The 24,451-nt window shown below is 39.7% G+C and overlaps 1 protein-coding gene across 4 annotated transcripts; it reads right to left on the bottom strand.

Annotated features, from left to right (window-relative positions):
* Positions 1-683: 683 nt before the first annotated feature.
* LOC136292550 (uncharacterized) lies at positions 684-24,324 on the bottom strand. 4 transcript variants are annotated; one of them, XM_066188419.1, is made up of 8 exons: positions 24,195-24,324; positions 13,475-13,596; positions 12,254-12,392; positions 11,288-11,409; positions 9,459-9,569; positions 6,081-6,187; positions 4,619-4,709; positions 684-3,485 (listed from the first exon to the last, which is right to left on the bottom strand). In XM_066188419.1, exons 1-8 carry the CDS (start codon positions 24,289-24,291, stop codon positions 3,369-3,371), a joined length of 906 nt encoding a protein of 301 aa, XP_066044516.1. In that variant the 5' UTR covers positions 24,292-24,324; the 3' UTR covers positions 684-3,368. The 4 variants fall into 4 exon arrangements, with proteins under 4 accessions (XP_066044516.1, XP_066044517.1, XP_066044519.1 ...); XM_066188420.1 differs by lacking the exon at positions 24,195-24,324 and adding an exon at positions 23,463-23,592; XM_066188422.1 differs by lacking the exon at positions 24,195-24,324 and adding an exon at positions 23,206-23,275.
* Positions 24,325-24,451: the final 127 nt, after the last annotated feature.

The raw sequence follows: 24,451 nt of genomic DNA on the forward strand, positions 1-24,451 counted from the left end.
TTTCTTTTACTACTACTACTACTAGTTCTTGATGGGTTCAAATTTCAGATAGCTCTTTCTGCAGAAACCAGGGTACTGCATGGGAAGTTATGCTACTGGGAAATAGCAGAGCTGCTTTCCATGTGTGACAGGAACTCCTGTGATTATAAGCGCTGCAGATGTGCATCTCCCTCATTAATTTTTTCTAACTCAGGCCTAGAAAAGTGAATTTTTGTGATTTACAACTTGTTCATGACCACAGTGTACTGCTGCTATAGCTGGGGTTGGGACCTCTGTCAGGCCATACAGAGTCGAGTTTCACAGGCAGTCACAGCACACACCAGCTGTGCAGCCCCAGAGCCGTGTGGGGCAGCGAGCAGCTCGGGCTGGCAGCTTGTGGCAGCCACCGTGACATCTCCAGCAGCTGCCACAGGGCTGCCCGGCACGCAGGCCCAAAAATCTGGGTGCCAGATTCTCCCCTCTCCCTTCCTCCCAACACCAGGGGCCACTTAAGAGCAAGGGCAGTGTAAAAAATGAGGGCACTAGGAAACAATTATCTATGCGCTTTCAACACTGTACTATGGTTCATCTGTGCTTCCTTTTCAATGCTGTCAGGTGAAGGAAAGAGCCAGAAGGTATCTCAGAGAGGTAGTGGTATTATCTTTGCCTCTCAGGTCTTTTAAATTAGGTCACTTCACAAAGAAGAGCTCTGCTGTTTAACATTTTTTATTTGACAATCTCAAAGCAATTGATATTCAATTAATTCACAACCCTGCTCTGATTTTGGAGTTGTTGTTCTCATTTTCACTGTAGACACCAAGGAAGAGAGAAGTTCAATCACTGGCCAAATACCATACAATTCAGCAGTAGCAGAACTAAGAACAAGGACTCAACATGCTGAATATACTCTGGCATCTTCCTCAAGCTGAACAAGCAGAACCTGAGCAGAGGCAACACACACTCTCTTGGGATGATTTCAGCTGACCTCTCAGGTCTTCTGAGTGTGCACAGGGAGGACTGATTTGCCCCCTTTCACGCAAGGTTTTGCAAACCACATCACACTTTACCTTTGGTACCCTTGTGTGTGGGAATGTATAACAGCACTGAAAGGGGCCAGCTGGAAAAGAGACAATTACTACCTTCTTTCACACACTAGTTGTTTCTAGCTCTTCAGTAGGTGAATTAGGCAGCTCATAACATCCTTAAGATCCTATGATCTCTGGCCCCATGAAGTCAAGTTAAGAAGAGGCTTCTAAAAGGATAGAGAAGTTGTATCTCTTAATATCAGTTTAATAAAACCAAACTGAATTAGCACCACCTCTTCTCAGTGAATGTGTCAATGTGAGGTTTTAACCGAGGACCCATCAAGGGCAAGAGAGGAAAACACACATTTCAGCAGCTTGAACTCACCTCTTGAGTTTCTCCTGATGTCTAAAAAAGACAGGGGGAGCTTCCCTTTTGCACCCTCTGTTGCATATGAGCTCCAGATGCGTGCATGCTATTTTCAGAGTGAGAGGATACAGATGTCATTAAATATGCTGGTGATCTGCTCCAGTCTATTGAAATTTTTTAATCTGAGATCAACACCCAAAAAAAGTATTTGAAGACTCAGCATGAAAAGGGGAAACAACTGCAATAAAAGTTGTAGTTCCTGTATTACCAAAACAAGGTGCAGGGCACAGATCAAACCCAGTATCATGAGCCCTAAGTCCTGACAATTGATTCAGGAGATCTTGCAAGACCTCTGGAAAAAGTAAAAAAAACATTCCAACATGGTGTTTTCTTCTTACATGGTAGTAGGGTTAGGAACTATTTTTTTATGACCCATTCAGTTTTCCTTTTATAGCACCCTATTTATACACCCCAATTCAATCACAGCTCCCACTGTACTGATTACTACCGTGCTCACTTCCTCATTCTGAACTATGCATGCATTTCTTTTCTTCATTTTTACTCTCCCCATATTAGATCTATTTAGTCTTGCATTATCCCTCCATCCTGTTGCTTAGCCTCTCCTAGGCTTCTTTTCCAGGGGCACTTGTCTCACTGACAAGTTACTAATTAACCAACAAAATAAATGTTTTAAGAAAAGCTTTCCATCTTTTTTTCATTTTTAAATGCATGAAGAATACATTCAACATAGTATTTGAGCAGTGGTTCAGTATCACTCAAGTTAAAACGTCCTTTTCCACTCTGAACAGGCCATGAAAGCAAGGCTTCTTAAAACTCACAATCCTTTCTGCAGTCCCATTTATTTACTCTGCTGGTGAGTGCCTTAAGGCCACCGATTCTTTTTGCTTACAGGACATATTGTCAAAGTCACTGACCTGTACATCATTTCAAGACTGAAATCCAATTTAATGTTTTCCCATTTACACTAGACGTAAGTTGTGCAGCAAACTTTTAAACAATGCTTCCAAATTCACAACACACACAGTCCAAAACTCCTGAAGTTAGTATTTTTGCACTTGGGATTGTTAATGTTTGCTAATACCCAAAACATTCTTCAGCTGACTAACAGCTTTACATCCTTAGAACATAAAATCTAAATATAAATGTGGTGGGTGTATGTGGATCTTTTCTCTCTGAGGAGGCTCTGTTACAAATTTTCACTGTTTTACGCCACCACCAAGCCTCTGCTAAGCCGTGACACCTGTTCAGAATTTTCAGTTTCTTAACCCCTTATTACTTCCTACCATCCACAGCAGAAGTGCAGGAAAAGAGTTCCATCATCACGGACTTGCTGTATTAATTCTCCATGGCTCCTCGGTGTCCTTCAGTATTTTATATTAATACCCACCTTAAGGACAGCTAACTAAATGGATGAACTTGCCTCCCTCATAACATATGCCAGTAGATGATCTGGTTATTGAGCAGAACCTGGAAAGAAAACCTACAAATTCGACAGAAGGAACACCAAAGATAATACTGTTAATAAATATTATTGCTGATAATAATAAATGGTTTATACCAAAATGAAACAACACTACAGCTTTTATGTAACATTATGCTAAATGTATTTTTATCATTCACATAAACAAGGATTCACTATTCTTGGGTTTGATATATTTAGCAAACATTGGCAGTGCACAAGGCTACTGATCAAAAGTTCTTTTAGCATTACTATGAAGATGCTCTTTTTAATATTTCTGCAAAAATAAACCATGAGGAAATCTCCTAGTTAAAAGGCAAAAAACCCTGTTGAGACAAAATGCCTCCATAAGAAAACCTGTTTCAAAAGAAAACCTGTTTCTTTTTCATTAAAAACCACGTATGACTCAAATGAACCACAATATGAATTTTGACGTGATTTATTCATACAAATCAATCCAAATTCATTTTAGGCCCAAAATATGTATCATAAGGATACTAGTAAATTTTTTCAGGTACTAGAGGATCTTGTATAAATGTATCTGTTCGAGTGCTTCTCTGTCAACATCCTTTTCCATATACACATCATAGTTTAGCTGCACCTCTTCGACCCATTGACTGAGCTGTACGTCTGTCTGAAACAATGAAAGCAGATCCTTAAATCAACACCATGTTCAGAGACAGCAGGAGTTTCAAGCTTAAGGAGTTTCAACATTAAGAACACAAGGCATAATATGAGAGACTAGTCATTCCAAATTATATGGCAACGAGAAATTCATTTCTAGAAAAGCCATTTTAACTCAAACAGGAGATAATAAAGGTAACTTTAAAAATTATCTCGATCAATAGTCTAGATATTTTGTTAGCATCTTACAACTGCCTTTCTTTATGTATTTGTATAAGCCTCAAGCATCCCGATCAGAGGGTGACATTCTGACAGATGTGCTGAGGGAGCAGCTAACAGTATCATGGAAGAATCACAGGTATTTTCTTGTTACACTCTCAGGGAGTATTGTATTAAGGCTACAAAGGGCTTCTCAGCTGCTCTGTGACTACAGCCTGCTCCAAGAAAAGTTCAAATGACACCACTGCTGCTCTTGGGGCTGAGAATCTACTTCACCCATCAGCATACAGACAACAAGTGATTCAATTTCTCTAAAACTAACAACTGTTGCGAGCAAGTTACTTTATACATAACCTTGTCATGTCTGATCAGTGTTTTGTTTCCTAACTAAAGTCAGGCCACATAATTTGACTAGGTACCACTCACATGATCTACCAGATCGGACAGAGAGCACAGCATGGCCCATCGGGAGTGCTCACTGCTCAGGGAACAGCACAGAGCATTCAACATCTTTGAAAGATCCACTGTCATTGTGTTTGCTTCCAACTGCACTTTAAAGCTCTGTAACTGATTTAAGATGCCTGATGGTAGTCACTTGGCTAACTGAGAGACCATATCTCTCAGTAATCTGTCCTTCCAAAAGCTCATACTGCCATATTAATACACATGTCAATACAATGATTCATGCAGTCTACTGATATAGGCTGGGATTTTCCTTTTCATATGAGGACAATTGAAGTACAGGAAGATGTGTTGGTGGTCAACCTCAAAACAGAATCCAGACTCTTCCACCTTTTAATCTCTCCACAAATTATATGTCCTTTCTTACAGCAATACTGGCAACCAGCTAACTTCCACTATAGAAATGCCACTTTGACAGAAAATAATGAAGTGTGTCAGCTAAAACAGGCTGAGGGAACTTACCTGGAGCTTTAAAAGTGATTCCTCAAGACTTGGAACTGTCACTAGTAAGGACCCTCTTTTCCTTACATTACAAGCAATAAATTCCCAAGCTCTGAAACATATTTAAAGGTAGGTGACCAGTTTGTTGGGAAAAAAACACCCATATTTGATATATGATGAATCTAACACTTGCCAGAGGTAGACTAAGCTTATTGGTCAGAGGTAGACTAAGCTTAAAGACTTGCAATACATGCTTATTAGCCATTATTAATATCTAAGCAAATGTATTTGCAGGAATAAAACCAAACTCTGTATTAAAAACATAGAGAAAATATAGTCTTACAATGTTAGACTTCGTAACTTTATATTTCTCATACATATGTGCATTTCATTCGGCATTGTCAAGACTGTCACTTTGAACAAGGATTAAACATTGACAATTGGCTCCTTTAAATTTTTGCGTTTGAAGAAAATCCAGTCCTGAAGTGCAACAAGCCTCACAATAAGCTGCTCTTTACATACAGACTTCGTGTACAGTCGTGACAAAGTACTTCTCTTAAGACATTAGTAATCAGAGTATTTAAATATAGCCCCCAGCATTCCTTGTTTTTTTTATTTTGCAAGTAAAATCATTTCCCACAGCATGGCAATTCAGACTAAAAAGAATTTAATTTCCAGCATTCTTCAAATGTCATTTGTCTTCATGCTACTGATGCAACACTAAACCACTATCCCCAAGTTATGACAGAATCAAATGAATTCTCAGTCCTGTGCCTGCAAACACATCTCCCGGCATTTTGAATCACCCACTATCCTTCACCCATCCACTCTGTGCCTCTTTGGCTGGCATTATCACCTGGTATCCAGGGCAGCAGGGCAAGCCTTAGCTGAAGCTGGTACAGAATGTCAGACTTGGCTGGGACCAAGTGGAGACACAGGTACTCCTTTCTGACTGCCCATTTTAAACTTTGGATGATCAAGTGATTTACATTTTAAATGGATGCTGCTGGATTAGCAAAAGCTCATATGTGAGTGTCTTGTACCTGAAACAGAACCTTAGCCACATGTTTGTTTGCTACCACATCCTTACGAATATCTATTAGAAATATCATTCATAACCATGCTTTGTAGTATGTATATATTAAAGCTCTGACATCCACAAGTCAGTGAAGATTAGGCTTTATGCTGATACAGTAATTTCAGATTCTTTAGCAGCAAGATAATATTTTAACATATCAGCGCAAGGATTCAAGCCAAGGTTTGGGTAAACAAAGCAGCAGTGTTTAGTGGGTTTAACAATAAACAACTGCCAGAACACCTTAGCAGTTAAGCATAACAATTAAAAGTAGGCAGCATGAAACAATTTCCTTATATAAATTATGTATGTGCCTTCAAAAAGCACAACCTTAAGGTTTTCCATAATTCACAAGGTTACACACATATTGCCAAAGAAATAGGTAACTTGTTTGGACACAGAGCTTACCTGGCCTGTTCCTGTCTGTCAAGAAAATATTCAAAGACATTATTCATTACAACAACATCAGCCTTCTGCAGAAGAGAGGGCTGAGTACAGATGTCTGCATGAACCACCTGAAGGAGAAAAATTTCCCAAGGCATAAATTAAGAGATGAATACAGCCTTTGAGAAGTCATGAAGCCTGTCAGCCTAATACAGCACCTGCTACCACCCTTCTGAACCAGTCACAAAATCAGGTATTTCACTGGCTTCACAGTAGGTAAAACTGACGTATACAACCATAATAACCTTTCAAAAATGAAAAAAATCAGATCTAACTCTTCTAATTAAAGTTCTCAATCCATTATGCTAAGTAAAATAAAGTACCTCTGAATTTTGGTTTAGAACTGTGTGCCATAAAAGAGGAGATGATATATGTGATGACTGTTACATATCACTTTCCTATATTTTATCACAAATGTCCAGAGATTTCAGGAAAGAAGTTAAGCTAGTTGAAGCTATTTTGAGGATGTGAAAAGGCATCTCACAGGGTCAGTGGGTTACTGAAGGATTACAGCTAGAAAAGACACTACAGAACCAGATTTGACAGCTGAATTCTCACAATGCATATTGGGACTGGGAATGCTGGAAAAGCAGGATGCTCAGTAGCACTGGAGGATCCTACTTAACAACTGCCTCTACAGTCACCAAAGAAAGAGCTGTTTTGATTTCATCTACCTTCACCTACCAAAAAGGATATTAGCACATCATGTCATTTTTCAAACCAAGTGAGACAGGAGAATATGGATGCTCATTAACACTCTGATGTGTTTGATTTCCTCTTAAAGACAGAGAAATCTATCAGTCTGACTCAATGATCTATGTGGGTCCTTTTCAACTCAGGATATTCTATTACTCTGCATCCCAAATCCGATGAGAAACATAAATTGGAATATCTTTTGAAGGGATAAGTAGTAGTCAGCATGGATTCACTAAACTAAATTGACTTCTGTGATTGACTCCTGTGATGAATCAACTACCTGGATGGATGAGGGGAGATCAGTGGATTTTGTCTACTTTGATTTCAGCAGGGCTTCTGACTCTGTTTCTCACAATACCTTCATAGGCAAACTCAGGGTGTGAGGGCTGGACGAGTGGACAGTGAGGACTGAGAATTGACTGAATGGCAGATCCCAGAGGGTCATAAACAGTGGCACAGAGTCTAGCTGGAGGCCTGTCAGTACTGGTGGCCGCTGAGGCTCAATGCTGGGTCCAGTACTGTATCCATGAATGACTTGGATGAAGGGGAGATGCCTCCTCAGCAAGTTCACTGATGACAGGGAAGGTGTGGGAGGTGTGGCTGATACCATGGAGGGATGGGCAGAGGGGAACCTTATAAAATTTAGCAAAGGCAAATGCGGGTCCTACACCTGGGGAAGAATAACCCCATGCACAGGACAGAATACTAATAGCAGTCCTAATATTTTAAGCCACAATTCAGAAAGGTGCTTAAACTACTGGAAAACTTTGAACGTATGTTGATGTTTCCTCGACTTGATATTCAAGACTTGACCTAAAATTACTCTGCATTTACAGAGTAAGTGACCATACTGACCAAAGTGACCTAAGCACCTCGTTCTTCCCAAACACATCCTCATTCCTCTTGGGAAATTTGGGACCACATAAGCATGTGTGGCTGCACAATGAGTCAGACCCAGGTACTGCTCTAGTCAAAACCCCAGTGTTGCTGGGTTTGTTTCAGCTGAACCAGTTCTCTGATTTGCTTGGCTGCGTGCCAGCATAACAGAGGAGGCAGCAAATGATTTTAAAACTGCCCTGTTGTCCAATGGAATACACACCAAGCCTTTCATGATTAGAGGCAATTTCTGAATTGAGGTCTCAAGTTTCCGAAGATCTGTCGAACTGTTTACTTTCCTCCCTGTGTTTCCTCAAATGGCAAAAGATGCTGAGCAACCTTCCATGTACTTTAACAAACCAAGTGTTGACCAAAGAAACACAAGGTTCACTCAGAGATTTAACCACTAAAGATACCATTTCACTTTGCTATCCTTTAGGAACATATTCTAATAAAAATTCAGAATAGCTTGGAAAAAAACCCAATCTCTATTTAAGAAGAGTCTCTAAAATGTTTTTCAAACTTGTGTCATGAATTGTGACCAGCATCTGGATTCTCACAATTTTTCAAGCTAGTATGTACCTCTGGAGAGGATTCATGTGGGGGTGAAATAAAAATCTAAGATTGAAATGTTCAAAGCAGTGTGATAACAGGAGTCACATGACTAAATTAGCATTTAATGAGACTCAAATAGCTAAGTCCTCAGGCACTGCTTTGAAAACCTATTATCTTATCTTTATGCTCCAAAATGAATACTTCAGCAGAATTACAAGGTGTGAAAAAAATATATAAAAGCTTATAGTAAAAAATATACAGGGCTGAAAAGCATGCTTATAGATCTCCAGTTCCACTGAATTAACTTGACAGAGTTCCTAACTGTACTTTCAGTTTCATCACCTTAAAGTGCTATGAACACAAAACATACGCCAAACCTGAAGGTTACGGATAAACTGTCAGCAACTGTGACTGAACTGAGCAACCCAGTGATACTGCTTACCCTGTGTTAAATATTTCATGTTTATTATTTCTATTTTAAAACTGGGTTACCTTAATACCCAAGAAATTACTACACTCAGCAGTTTGTGTGACTTCAATCAAGAGCACATGCACACAACACAGGATTAAAGCCAGTACTCTACTCAGCATATTCTATTTACCAACTTTTGCCGGAAACAAAATAATGGGTATGGTCCAGAAAGGGAATTTTTTTTTCCTCTTTAAAATACTAGTAGCTATTCCCATAATGAAATTAGGGAAATGATTCCCATAATGATAGGAATTTGTCTGAAACCCATTTTGTTTGTGGAAGGTACATATACACTGACATTCCATGAAAGGAAATACAGATAAATTTAGGTCCTTTAGGTGTCCTTAGATGAAAATTTGCAAATCCTACAAACTTTTTCCTGTTAACAAAAGTGAATCACAGACATTTTTTGGTTTTGATAGAAATTCTTTATACACTCAGTTTCACAGATGTGCGTGGCAATGATGTCATTGATTTCACTGGGAGAATTAGCTAAGATATGTCTGTTCTGTGTGAGCCAATGGGTAAGTCCAGTCAGGAAAAAGGCTAAGTGATTCATATTTTGATAATTTCCCTCTTCCTCTCTGCTGTAAGATCTTTTTTTTCCTAATGTAAAACCTTTGTTTAGAATGAAAACAAGCAAAGAAACTTCTCAGAATGCTGATTTACCAGCCACTCACTTAAACCATATACCTTGTACACAGTGGTTAAAAATACATAAACTAAAATATGTATTTAGTTACCTTTATTCTGTCAATGAACTCGTACTTTGTAATCATCATTTCTTGCAACTGGCAAAAGTCTGCATTCATTTCTACTCCATACAGCTGGGAAGCTGAGCTATAAAGATAACCCTACATCAGGAAAAGGAAATTTAGTAACTGTGATGCCTTTAAAACAAGTTCAAAAATTTTCATTTAAAAAGAAGAGAATAAAACACAAGTTAAGATTAAGAAAACATTTTAAAATAGCAACTTGACAAATGTCTTTCAGTGGGTGTGAAATATTTTTCAGAGCTAAGCTCCTGATTTGGCAATTCCCACTTAAGCCTCACAAATTTTACTAAGAGATCCAAATTGACACGTCAAAATAACAAGAAAAGGAAAGCTCCAAGTTCACTGCAAAACAAATGGAAAATAATCTAAGAAAGAAAAAGGTGTACAAAACAAGTTACAAAAACAGTGTGAAGGGAAAAGACTCTACACGTGATTTTTGTTTCTTGGGAGAATTGAGGAAGAAAATATCAAGAGAAAAGACAAAAACATGAGACGTAATGTAGTCAAAATGAGTGAAAATGGAGGACAATGTACCAATAATATAGTGGTATATTTTGATACCAAGTCTTTGTCAGCGCCTCTAAGTTACTGTATTACTGACATTTTCAGATGCTTCATACAGGTGTATATGCAAAAAAAAAAAAAAAAAAAAAAGCTAAATTATTACTTAATATTAAGCCCATAAAAAAGTTTAGTTTTGGACTAAGATTTTGGGAAGTTGTTGGAAATGTTAGAGAAAAAATAGTACAAATACTTGTGTGTACAGTGCCCTAACAAAGATACTGCATTAAGTGCCACTGTCTCCATTGAGCACTATAATTACATTTTGCCAACAATGGCAAAGACAACCAATGCTGAAGATACAGAATATCTGATATGCACATGTATTACAACTACATTATTAAGGTTTTCTGAAACTATTCAAGTCAGAGAGTAGAGAAGCAACCTGTGAAGGTGAAGTCACCCCTCCTCCAAGGCAAGACCATGTTACAAAGCAGGCTCTTTTTTGAAAGAGTGCTTTGTGAGTATCTTCTACTATAATAAAACAAGCATTTAAATACTTCAAAACAAATTCAGCCTAGCAAGTGTTCCCATTTAAGGACCCAATGCTGCAAATATTTACAAATGGGAGTAACTTTCCTCATTTGAGTAATCCCAAAATTAGACTATTCAAATGAATAAAATCACATGCTCAAGTGTTTGCAAGATTGAGCCCTAAACAGACACTGACTTTTTAAAAAAAGTAGTAATGTGTGTTTTGCATTGCTGTTGGCCATATGTTGTACCAGCTATGCCAAAAGCAATCAAAATTGCACTCAAGTTTCTCAATGAAGTATTTTATGTGCATTTTAAAATGCAGAGCAGGACAATATGTTTTTGGAGACAAATTCATATCAAAGTCTTCCTTTGTGTATTTTAACAGTTTATCAGCTTCATAAAGGAATTTAACATAACTAATCTATATATAGGCATGGTCAAGACATAAGAGGACAAACTTACTTATGAAAGAGACAGCAGGAAAGAGCAAAAGAGCAGCATGTGTGACAGCAGTATGCTACTCTGTTGTACAACAGACTTCTCCTCTCCGCAAGCAAGATCATTTGTATTCCCTCTTGTGAGGAACAGAGGAAGAACTGAAATTGCTAGTAAACAGAACCTTACACTATTCAGAGAGTCAGATCAGAGATCCCTCTCAGAATGACCCATCCAAGATTGAGTAATGAGAGTAGGAAGTCAGAAAAGAGGGAAAATGTTTGTCACAGTAATAAAATATGAATTCCTGTGCTGGAAATTACCGCAAATAGCACTGCACCAAGCCTGGAGCCAACGTCAACCACTACCTTTCCTGTCAGGTCAGGCAGTACATGTTGATAAAGAAACTTCAGCTCCATGAGGGAAAAGGAATGCGAAATAAACTCTGGGAAATAAGAACAGAACAAAGGTGTTGGGTGGGCAGTACTAACTACCTAATCAACCATTAAAAGAGTAACCTGAAGAATTATCTTCACTGAAAACTTGTGTGGTTTCTTGCCTGCACTAGTGCTGGGCACCCTGGAACACCAGGGTTTTCAGATCAGAGGTAATTAGCCAAGCAGCCTGTCCCAAGTCTGGGGATTCCTTGCCTTGCACGGAGAATTTTGAAATCCTTCATGAAACTGAATTACCTTTTTCTGCACAATAACGTATGGTAAAGAAAACACAACAAAGTAACTTGGAACTGTTTAACTGAAAAATGAAACGTAGTACCTAAGGCTCAATACGATTTGTGCAAAACTTTTTATGGGCAGACATATCAATAGCTTTAATTTCAACTCCAAAGATTTAATGAATGGAACATTCTCCATATAAACCATTCCTTCAATGGCTGTGCTATACTAGCAACAGCACTGACCTGTACCACACGACACAAAAGCTTTAAGACAGATGGTACTTTCTACTGTTTTTCAGCATGTGAGAGGAGACCAAGGCAAATGCATGGATTCTACAGTATTGTCTTCCTCTTGCATCTTCCTCTCCAGTGGTACATAGTCTGCCTGTTACCTGCCCAGTTTCTGTGGGCAACAGTTGTCACTCACACACTGCAAATTAATTCAACTTACATATGTAGGAGGCTTCTTCCACTGGTTATGGGAAATAATTCCAGCCTGTGTATTGCAGCAGTCTGGACAAAGTCCTCCATCAGCTCTCGTCCAGCTGAGTCACTGCACAAACCAGTTCAGTTAAACTCAATTTGTTTCTCTTGTTCCCGAAAGAACACTTACCTAAAGATGCAGTTTTGTATGAGCCACACTCTGTGCAGTAGCTCCTACTCATTTTCCCCTCTTCACACAGTGAATCAACAACATCATCATCATAAAGGAATGCATCAACATGAATCATGGGCAGTGGATGCTGGTGTATCTGAGAAGAGGAACAAAACCTTAGAAAGGCAAAACCAAGTCTTTTAACTTCACTTACACTGTCACACATTAACTGTCCCACCATCCTACCTTTCCCAAAATCCCCGTAATCCATGTTTTTTCCTATGCAACAATTAAAACAAACAAAAAAACAACAGAAATCCTGGATGTAAACTGGGTCATCAAATTCCACTGAAATAACCAGTAAGTGGCAGTTGACAAATGAAAGCAAGCTGGTTTTGATACCTGAGCAGGGGGCCAGATGTGAATTCTGTCTCTTTAGTTCTTGCTTGGCTGTAGAGAACATAAAGGGTAAAAGAAGCTTTTTCTCTTCTTTTAATGAGGAGAGTGTAACTTAAATTTAGCAGAAAGGTCAATTCTGCTTCTCAGCCTCAACTGACTGTTTTCATCATCATGCCTTGCGTATTTATCTAGAAGCACCCCTGATTAACATGGGTGTCACTTTCAATCAAAAGTACACCACTTGTGATGCTTGCCTTCTCATCATTTCAAGGGGCATCATCTTCATCCTCCTACTCGTATTTCCTCACTTTTTCAGGCTTGCTGCATGTGTCCAATCCACTTTTCCAACTGAAGAGCCACACATCACTTTTCTGGGAAATGTATTAACTTTCCTTGAATATAGACAGCTCAAGTAGAAAAGGTGCACTCTCCTCCTACAGGACTCACAGCCCACCTCTTTCTGAGCCATCAGAATCTGAAAAGAGCTGGATATAATCTCTGGGCTGCCTACATTATGGCAACAGCAAAACACTGGCCCTGTGTTCCTGCTGTCTTTAAGGGGGCTGTTAGAGTCTATTATGGAGCTAGCATTAAAGAATCACTGTGACAGGTGCCATACCACACAGAATGAAAGCTATCCCAAATAACATATGATCAAAGTATTAAAAACTATGAAGAAACTTCCTTGGAGTCATGCAAACACAGAGCAACAGACCTAAAAACCAAATTGACATTTCCTATATTCAATCCATGTTCATTCTCTATTATGAACTACTGCTAAAAACGATATCAGAATAAATGATGTGGTTCAGCAAAAGCAGACCATAACAATTAGCTTACTTTCTGAACAGCCTGATGTTCTGAAGTAAACATTGCCTCGATAGGTAAACGATTCCGTAGATCTTCAGCGATATTTCTAAGCACAACATCATTGTTACTCACCACAAGCTCATCAAAGTCATCTAAAAATCAAGACAAACAAAAACTCCTGAACAATCATATGCAGATCATGTGGACTAAGTGATGACCAGTACAATACAGTTGCAAGACATAAACAACACCAGATGGATAAGGTTTTTTATTTGTATGCATTTTTCAGCCTTTGTTAGCTTTTCCGGCCAATGACAGATTTGGATTGTAATAACTTTGCCACGTAAAATAAATGCACTGCTTTTCTGAAATCTCAAATTATTTTCATATTTATAAATTTATAACTCACATATGACGGTCTGGGCTGCCACCAAAGTGATACTGTTTCAGCTTAAGATATAAAAAACATCAAAGATGTTTTTGAACTGTTGGAGAAATTACAAAACTCAATAGTTGCTTGAATGCAGGCTTTTTTTTTTTTAATACAAGTTTCTTTTTATATGTATGATCTTTCTAATAAACTTACAAAAAATCGGGGACAATGCACAGTTCAACAGTTCAACTTACAATAAATTTTACATTACCTAAACTATTAAAATATTTCAAATGAGAAGGAAAATGGGAATGCATGTAAACCAATACACTTTTGCAAAGCCACACTGTAAATTTTTGCTTTTTTCCAGGACATTCCTGCATTACCTTAGTACATTTTTTTAAAGACATCGAGAAAAAAGACTGAGAAGGAAACCATGTGAGGACACTAATCCTTTCTTCTTCCAAGGCTCAATCAATAGTAAGTGTCATTACTTCCCCAAACTGCTCTTTTGAAAATGATTGTTAATGCTGGAGACGCTACAACCACCCTTAGCCACCTATTCCAGTGCTTGACTACCCTAAATATTAGGAAGGAATACCCTTCTTAATTACTGATTTAATTTCCTCTGCCACTACTTAGTATTATCTACCCCACTCACAATGGAAACAGAAAACTCTGTTCCTCTCCATTATATAGTAACTATTTACTTCCCTGAAGACTTATCGTGTGTCACATCAGTCTTCTTTCCAAGAAAAATCAGGATTTGCCTATCCAGACCTTTCCTGACTTTTTTTTTTTTTTTTTTTTTTCCCCCCTAGAGTGTGACGATTCTCAACACTTCCCTTTGGATCTCCTGGACTCTCTCATCCTTTCTGACCTCCAGTATTGAGAACCAGACACTCCAGCTAAAGGTTTAGTTGCTCTTACCAGACTTTTCACACCTTGCACCCAACATCTTACTTATACCCCCCCCAATTTCATATTAAGAGTATGTTGTTCCTAACTGGCATTCAGCAGAAGATCTGCTTTATGCTTGAACTCTGCTCTCTTCTTGATATGTTTTCCTCAAAAGAAGGACTAGATGAAATTCCTTTTTGTCTGGACATCTCACAGCTTTGAGGATGCTGAACTGGCTCTAAACAAAGGCACATCTCAGGTCAAAGCTACATACCTGTAAAAGACAACCATCACCAATAAGAAGCAACCACTAATCTAATCCTGAAAAAATATACCAAACCCATCTATTAAGTCTCATCTAAAAACAGACATATATGTCGTCTCTTCCCCACCTCTTCTGGTTTGCTTCTTGTTTTATTTAGACTGCCGACATGTTGGGCAACAACTCTGTTTTTTACATGTAAGTGCATCACTCACGAAAAGAAAATCTGACAGCTTTTACAGATGCTGTTAAAAAAGGCAACATTTGCTAGCATTGCTGTTCCAGGTGGGAACATTAGTACAGAAAAGCTTGATGGCAAACAAGTTCAAAATAAATCTACAGAACACACTACAAGTTTCTCGATGCTAATACATTTAATCTTTCCGATGGATCCCAGGAAATGCTGGAAAGAGTGAGAATTTTTAAGGCTAGTATAGGAATCAGAAACCTGCAAACCTTTAAATGATGAAATGCTTCTGAAATGGTTTTTGCTCAAGCACTGTAGTGAGAACAATATGATTTAAGAAACCATCATTCATTGGTGCAAAACACTCTCTTCTAAAGATTGCAAATGTAAATGGTTCTTTCAACACTTCTGAAAACAGACCCAAATAGATAATGCTGAATCCCCTGTAGTAAGCAGTAGAAACTTTAAATTATCTGTATTCCCTTAAGATATATTTGGTTTGTCATTTATTAAACGTACAGCAGTAATGCTCCAAGGCCCTGATTGGGCCATTACCATTTGTAGTTGTTTTACTTCAGGAAGGCAATTCACTGCTCCAAAGTGCTCACAGTTAGGTTCTCCAGAACCTCAGCTCCTAAAGAGATGCACGCTTTGCAGCGAGGAGCACAGGAGGGATGGAGGCAGCAGCTGCAACAGCAGCAACACCAACACAACAGGTGCAATGCAGCAGCTCCAGCTTGTCAGCATTTTAATTTGAAACCTCTAATGAGCACCCACCCTGTTAAACTCATAGCCCATCCAACAATTTGCAGATTCGTTATGAACATCCCAGAAGCAGAGTGACTTTTCCAATCAGCTCAGGGAAGATTTCTATGGATGTGACACAGCACTGAAGTAAACCTAGATATTACGGGAAGGGAAGGTGGGCAAATCTAACTGTATCTTAACTGAGACCATCAGCAACACAACATGCCCTCAGAGTGCCAAGGCGCCTGTTTGCTGAGGTGGATAACATCTGAGGGAGCAAGGGGAAAAATCATGCTACAGACAGAACAAGAGAGTAGAAAGCTGATATGAGCAGCTGAACAGATCAGTGCCTGTGGGCAATAAGCCTCTACATCTGGCACTTGCTTTAAAACAATACTATTACTATGCAAGAGAGCTCATCCAGCTGTTATAGTGCCTGTTAAGAGTATCGAATTCATATACAGCATTTAATGAAATGCAGGAAATGTTCCTAGACCACCAGGCCAGCCACATCACACTGCAAATACAGAACTTCAGCTCTCTGCCTCCTGGATCCAGTGCATCAATAGGATCTGCTCCCCCATGGCCCGGGTGACCTTTCCTGGCCAACGTTAGTGACGGATAGTTCTCCAGACTATTCATTGTTCCAGCTCCACATTAGAGAAACACACATCTTCAGTGGGACACAGGTAGCACATCCATCTTGCTTTGATCCAGAATATCCCTTCCCTGCCCTGAGTTCAAACTGTACAGTACCTGTCACAACACTTACTATCTTGCATAGGGCCCTCTGATCTCTTCTTGTGAAACAAAGTATGACACACGCAAGTTCCTGTATGTTCTGTCCAAAACAAGGCCCAAGGACAACACATGTGCAGCTCAAAAAAAAAGCTGTTGAAGCACTGACACTGACAAATAAATGACAAATGGAAATTCTGCTTTCTAACTATCAGTTAACACTCTAAAGCACAATAAGCAGGGACAAAAAAGGAGAAGGAGGACTGAAGAGACTTCATCCAGGATGACAATATGGCAGGTGCAGCAGAAGCTGTGTGTGCAACACTCCACACCTGTGTGTGTAGTCTGTGACTGAACTCTGACACGGAGAGTCAACTCCTTCCTGTCAAAGCAAGAAACAGCAACAGCTACCACAATAACTCATTTACTTCTGCAGTATGTAAATATTTGTAGATTGCCATCAAGTAGGAAACACCAGTGCCAAATATGAAAATATCTGCGTCTCTGCTGGTACAGTTTTACCAACTCCACCCTCACGTTTAACAAATTGTTCATTCTTGAGAGTCTCAGTATCGCCTTAAAAGAGATCTTCAAAGAAGAAACAAAAATAGAAAAGTATTTTATATATCATTTTAGTATCTGTTATAAACATGAAACGTATACAACACGAAATGGAGAGTGTGCAAGCCAACCTGTGTTCATTGGACAGACAACTAACCAGGAAAGAAACATACAGTTCATGAAACACTGCAAGATGAATCACAATCATTTGTTTATGGAGGAAGTCTGAGTGCTTAGTGTTTGTATTTTACTTCAAAAACCGGTTCCACTGGATTTACTCAACATGCATTTATAAAATTTAATTAACACGTTGCAAAAAGCCTCATTATCACCCTGGTGCTAGTCAGCCTTTCTACACAAGCTAAGAAAACATCACAAAGCCTCACACCAGATAGAGAGCACCGCTACACCAACATCTGAACACCCCAGCACTGCAAAATAAAGGATTGAAGACAAGCAATGTGAGATTTCCAAATGACAACAGGAGATTATATGTCAATGAAGAAGAGGAAAGAAGAGGCTTTAGCAAAGGCAACTATAGCAGCAAGCACCTTATGGTCTTCTAGATATATATACTCCAACTCCCAGCAGAGAAATGCAAATATTACCAGCCATGTTACTTAATACGAGGTTAATTTAGTAATTCAGCATGTTTAAATAATACTGGGCAACCAAGTCTAGGAGGAAGCACCACATCCCTAAAGCTTTAGTATTGCCCTTTTTGGCTTAACAATTTGAGATACAATATATGACCTCAGTATATCAAACACCTCAGCACTCTAAATATTATTTCTGTTCCAAAGCACACATAGTTATTGGTAGAAAGTAACTGGCTTTTTCCAACAGAAATGTAACCAGAGCTCATTTTTTTAATTTAAGCCTTTTACATTGGTTAATTGAAAGAAGCTTTGAAGTTAAATTTTAAACAAGGTAAGTCTCATACCTGTTTTACAATACCTAGTTTTCCCCACCACTATTACGTTTCAATGACTAACAACTTAGAAGTATTTGGTATTCTTGAGACCTCTCTCATACCAGTATCACTTCTCACAACAAAGGAAATTAGTGTCAATTCCCAAAGTTGATAATTCATCCAATAACAGGTAACATCTCATTTTAGTTTATCAAACAGAACAGTGGAAAAGATTTTTGGTATGGTATCACTTTAACAAATAAATACATTCCAGTTAATGTGAAAATACAATGTTATTTTTATGTCTTCTAAAAGGATATTTTACTTGAATAAATCACTTCTACAAATTTGGATATGAAGCCTCATACTAAATTACTTTTTCACATACACACAAACACAAAAACACATACTATACTTGTCCTATTGCAGAAACCCATGTTTTCATCCCTTTTAAAGATACTCATTCCACTTTAGTTCCATCTGCAGTGACTGAAAGGAAACATTTAAAGAATCAAGTTTTTTCTTATCCTGTTTCCTCTTCTTCCCTTGTGAAAATTATCATCTGATAACTTTACCTAGCAGGTGAGAGAACATGCTAATTCCTAGATAATAAAGCACATGATAGAAAATGCTGGACACATTTGGTCTGCTCCTAAGAGTATGAGAAGTTTCTTCTCAGTATGCAAAACACTGTACAAAAGCAGCACATCCTCCACAATCAGTCAGGCTGACTTTATCAGATACTCCTCCTTCACTGCCTGTTAAAAGTCTGAATTTACAGCACTGAGTACCCTCAACTTTCAAATCACAAGACTAAACTGTACACCAACCTCTTAAAAAGCTGGTTTGCTCCCAGTACAAGTGAATCCACAAAAAAAAAAGTACTTCATTATATGTTATTATTATATGTTATTTATCCTTAAATTAGAAGATTTGCATTGAGATTTGCAACGATTATTATTCAACTACTATTTTGTGCAATACTCTTGATATTGAGTATTTTGAGTACTGTAGGAACAATCAGCAATTCAGACCAGTACACCACTTTGAAATCTTAGCTTCATATTTAAAAGTTTCTCAGGAAATGGATAGATTGGAAAGGGTTTGTAGGGGTGTTTTACTACACTGTTATATGAACTGAAAAAAATTCAGAAGTTAGTATCACAACAGTAAATTTTCGGCCTGATGGAAAAATATTTCAATCTTAGACCCCGTAGCAGAACACAAGAAGCATAAAGGGTCTTATCACCTTACCTGTGCTCCGCTGACATTGACTAAGAGACAGGCTTTGTAATCTGCATTTAAGTGCTAAGTACAGCAAAAGCATTCAGTAGTTGCCAATAGGTAGAGTGGTTTGCTGACTTCAATCTCAAACTCAAGATTCAGATTCCTGTATTTACTTCCCCTGATTCATGTGAACAGATAGCTCGGTCAATTCACTGGTTATCTCCTCCAGCATTCATCCTTACCAAATGCAACCTTTTCTGCTACTGGAAATTTTAGAAATCCGGGCAGTGGAGGTTCAAGTAGGAATATGCCCCAGCTATACATCAAATGCTGGGACCCATCTGAGGGGGATCGTCAGGGGGGTTTCCCCAAGTGGTTTGAATTAGCTCTTGGGCTTCACCCAGGTTTTCTTAACCAGAACTTCTGGAACATGGTTATTGCAAAAGGATATTAAAGCATTAATCATCCTATTATAAAAAAGTTAAGACACCAAAGGTTCCTGTTCTTTTTTTTCCAACTCTTATTATTTAGTTTTCTTTAAGATGTAAGACGAACTCAAAAGAAAAGCTGGAATGCTAGTCACCCTGAAATGACGTACATTTCACTGCAGTGTGTGGGAAGAGCTGGCTGATTGTGAAACAGTCAAGCAGTGTTGCTAAGCAGCTGCCTTAAAACAGTAACGTCTTCTTCCATCACACATAAAGATCGGGAATTTCTAAAATTCTCAATACAAAAGACCCCACATTCATACAAAGAAAAAACGAATAGAATCTTTCCTTCACTTACATTCCCGTAATTACTAAGGGAGGTTACTCAGAAATCATTGGAGTGAGAACATGTTCAATGTTCTTTCAGTTCAAAATATGTAAGGCTTTACTACAGGTAAGATAACTCACTTTACTATAAATCAATTTGGATCTTCCATGGAAGTTTCTCAATAACATTTCATGCATTCAGTGTGTGAGTCAGAAAACACCAACTAAGTTACAGTAATAAATAAGGCTGCCTTTGCAACAACACTAATCCTAAAGGTCAACCACTTTACGGAGGACTTTACTCTAAGGATGCATGTACACCTTAATTCAGAGAGAGGTGTGAAGAAGGAAAAAGCCCGACTACAGTTTATGCTGGAATCATGCCCAGTTCCCCTCAGCTGGAGGTAAAACTATGAGCTCAACATCTTGACAGAAACAGGAGTGGGATACAGGAGGAGAAGGCAGGGAACTGACACACCACAGAAAAACAGTTTGTCTGTGGGGATACCATTTTGCTTTCCATTTATCCTATCCTAGTTTTCATTCAGAATATTATCTCCCCATCCCTACCACTTTTTTTTTTTTCCTTTTGTTCATCAGAGGTTCATTTCCTTCCTGCATCTGTATCACCAAAGACTAGGCTTTTATTTCTGTGTGGCACAGATATCTGGTAACTTTTGACATCTCTCATAGAACAGTTTTCTCTGCACAGATATAATACCACATTCCCTAGCTGCATTCAGGGTACAACAGCAGAAACCTCTACCAGCTCCTCACTATCCTCAGTCTAAGCACTATTTATTATCACAGGACTATCTAAGTATTAAAATGGACAGCAAAATTATTCAAATGCAACAATTCTGAGAGGAAAAAAAAAAAAAGCCACACTAAAAGTTACTGCCAGTATGCAGCCACGGAAGCAGCTCAGAGAAACAATACAAAGAGAAGCATCCAAGAATCTGTGCTGGGGACATCACACAAAATATTTGCATCTCTGAGGAAAATGCAAAAAGGCTAAAGGAATGTGACCTGTAGGACAAATGCCTCTGCTCACTTACTGTCCAATGCTGCAAGAAAATAAAACCAGTAAGGGAGAGATACTGATCTTGTACTCTAGCCCTGTACTCATCAGGGTGAAAGCTAGAAATAAAGCAAGACACAGTCATTCAGACAGGAACTACAAAAACAGGAACAGGTTAATGACCCAATGAGGCAGTGAAACATACCTTGATTGTTTAACAATTAAGTTTTTACACACAGACATAAAGCTTTCTGATTTCCCCTCTTTTACCATATATCTACATGTAAACATACATGTATGTTAGAGAGGGAGACTGCAGATCCTCAAGAGATCACAAGAACTGTGTAAACATTAATATTTTTCCACTGGTAACTTCCACAAGCATTAGCACGAGACCAAATCCTACAGGCTCTAAATTTCTGCACAAACGTGGCAATCAGGGAAATAAGATTAGCCTAAGTCACGCATTCTAAATGACACACCTTGGAACAAATATGGTTGCCTACAGTTCTATACTGCCTCAGCACTTCACAAAATACAATCACAAAGTGTAAGCAAATGTCAAGGATGCAGATGTCTAAAGTACAACTTGATTTCTCAGAATATTAATTAATAGCATCCAGACATGGATATTAAAAATGAGCATTGTTTTTGAAAGAGAGAATTAGCATAAAATACTATCAGAGAACAAGCCTGTAAGCAAAGAATCCTAGACCAAAAAAGATTCTGAAGATGGTCAGACAAGGAGACTACAGAGATGAAATTATACACATTACTTCAGGTGCTTGATCCTGATTGCCCTGCCCACTCCATTCTCTGATGTGCAGCATAGGAGCTGAAAAGCCACTGAATGGCAACTGTAAAACTAATTACGTTTAAAGGTGATGCACATAGTGAAGCAGTAGCAATCACTATTGATGGGAACAGTATAAAGATAGAAGGACACAGATTGCTCAGGTGTATCACACACAAAGGTCAAGATTTGGGACCTAATCTACTTGTTAGGTTGCATCTTAATTATGGAGAGGAAATATAAGGCAAGAATATATGTATCCTTTCACTGAAAGACCTAGGCAAAAAGCCAGATCATTCAAATTTGGAAAAAATATTTAAGAGATCATAATCTAACAAAGGCTAGTAACCATAGCATATTATCTTTCACAAAAACCATCTTTGGTAAGTTTTGGAAGCTGTAACATAAAAAAAATATTAAAATGTATTCACTGACAAAGGATTTGGAGTCTACATAAACTATGCCATTGGCTAAAAATTCCTATGGCAGAAGTAAAACACGATCATAGAACTGAAACAGAGAAAATAGTATTAGTTTCCTAACTGAAACAGTTCAGTATTTTCAAGTTTCGCTAGCAAGCTCTCATGTGCTTTACTATGTTTGTAAAGGAGTCAGAAAGCTGAGAAAGCGATATATATATGCACACCACACAGACTACAGTGCACAGGAGCTATGATGATTTATGTTAAGTGAATAAGCAACATGAACGACTGAATGTGAAATTCAATGAGATTTTTATATTAGAGCATATGGGATAGAAGAAAACCACTTCTAACAAGATTATTTACAGTAACCCAAAAACTGTTTAGGAAGCTACTGTGTCCAGACAAGACCTCAAAATTGGAAGGATGCAGTATTGCTCACAGCAGACTGCTCTAGCAATACGTCCATACACACACACAGAATATGCAAGTGTAGATATATGCATACACACATGTATGTGTACATACACACACAGAAAATAAGAATGTTTAACTGCAGTTAACACTACTTCTATCAAAATTCAGCCTTCAAGTTCTAGGGAGGCCCATCTCTGCTCCAGTCATGAACGCTGACTCCCAGACGCTCTGGAACATTTGGCAATGTCTCTCCTAAGAAAAAACCCATCTGGGTGGGAGGGCTGCATGCCTGTCACGGATAGTAAAGGCGGGTCCCAGTTGGTTCTCTTCCCATAAATGCAGCAGAGGCCTGCTCCACCTGAGAAGGATCTGTCCTGCCTCTCCACCTGAGTGACTGTGGGAGCCCCAAACCACAGGGCAACAGTGAGTTTGCCGTTCCAAGTACCTAGACAGCTGGACAATTTCTTGGTTTCAGAGCTGGCCTTTGTGCCATGGTCCATGTGTGCTGGCTTAGGAAGCTGTTTTCACCCTAAAGTGGACATGCTGGAACAAAGACCCAAACAAGAAGCATAACCCGAGCAAAGAGCAGGGCATGACTTGGGGAAGTACTGTATCACATGATGAATTTCTCCTAACACATGATCATCCGGGTAGCTTTACCATCCCAGGAGACAATCATTAATAAACAGGACACACACATACTGGATGCTTGAGACTGGATCACAAGATTGGAGGGGGTCTTCCAGATTCCTATCTGCAATGGAAAAATGCACATTTACCCTGAGACTAAGCAGCGTTTAGACTTTATTCAGCATGGCACTATGGGACTACAGCTTTAATATACTGCCTATGTTGAGGTTTTCCGTATCATCCTTTAAGTTCAGTTGCAAATTTACAGCTTTTGCACTGACCCATATTTCCTTTCTTCATCTGCCACAAAATGCTTGACTGAAGCACGCTGATGAAATTACATGCAGGCATAAACAAGGGAGTAAACAGAAAGCTGTATTAACTTAAGGTGACATCAAGTTTGTAAATTGACTCAAACCGCTATTTCCAAACTTCTGAAAGGCTGCTGCGTACACGTGTGAAGCTGAACAAGAACAAGCTTAATATCCGAAGCCGTCTCGGTGCGGTAGGAGCAGGGTGGCTCCGCACGACCTGTGCCGCCGCGGGGTCTGAGGGTCACCCCGCGGCCCGTCCCGCCGCCGGGCCCGGCAGGGCGGGGGGCACCGGCCGGCTCCGTTCCAGCCTCCCCGAGCGCCGCAGCCCGGCTGAGTGGGCCGGCCGGTACCCACCGTGCCCCCGGGCACGCTCCCCCTCGCCCAGGGCCTGCTCCCCTCCCCCCGGCCCTGGCGGCCGCGCCGCGCCCCCGGGCCCGACCGGGGCCGAGTGCGAGCCGAGCCCGGGGCGCGGTGCGGGCGCGGCGCTTACGGGTGTTGCGCATCCAGTGCAGCAGGCGCGGCAGGTCGGCGGCGCGCGTGCCCCGCACGGCCGCCAGCACCCCGCGCCGCGCCGCCTCCAGCTCCATCGCGCCGCCGCCGCCGGGGGGCGCCACGCGCGCCGCCTCACTCACGTGCGCGCCGCGGGAGAAGCCCCGCCCTCCGCGTGCCCGCCCACCCGAGGTCCGCGCGTGCGCGTGCGGGAGGGCGACACCGACCGGAAATGCCCCTGCGCGCATGCTCGGCCCC

The sequence above is a fragment of the Chamaea fasciata genome, unplaced genomic scaffold (genome assembly GCF_029207755.1).
Source record: "Chamaea fasciata isolate MVZ Bird 193981 ecotype frontalis unplaced genomic scaffold, bChaFas1.0.hap1 SCAF_7, whole genome shotgun sequence".
Classification (NCBI taxonomy): domain Eukaryota; kingdom Metazoa; phylum Chordata; class Aves; order Passeriformes; family Sylviidae; genus Chamaea; species Chamaea fasciata.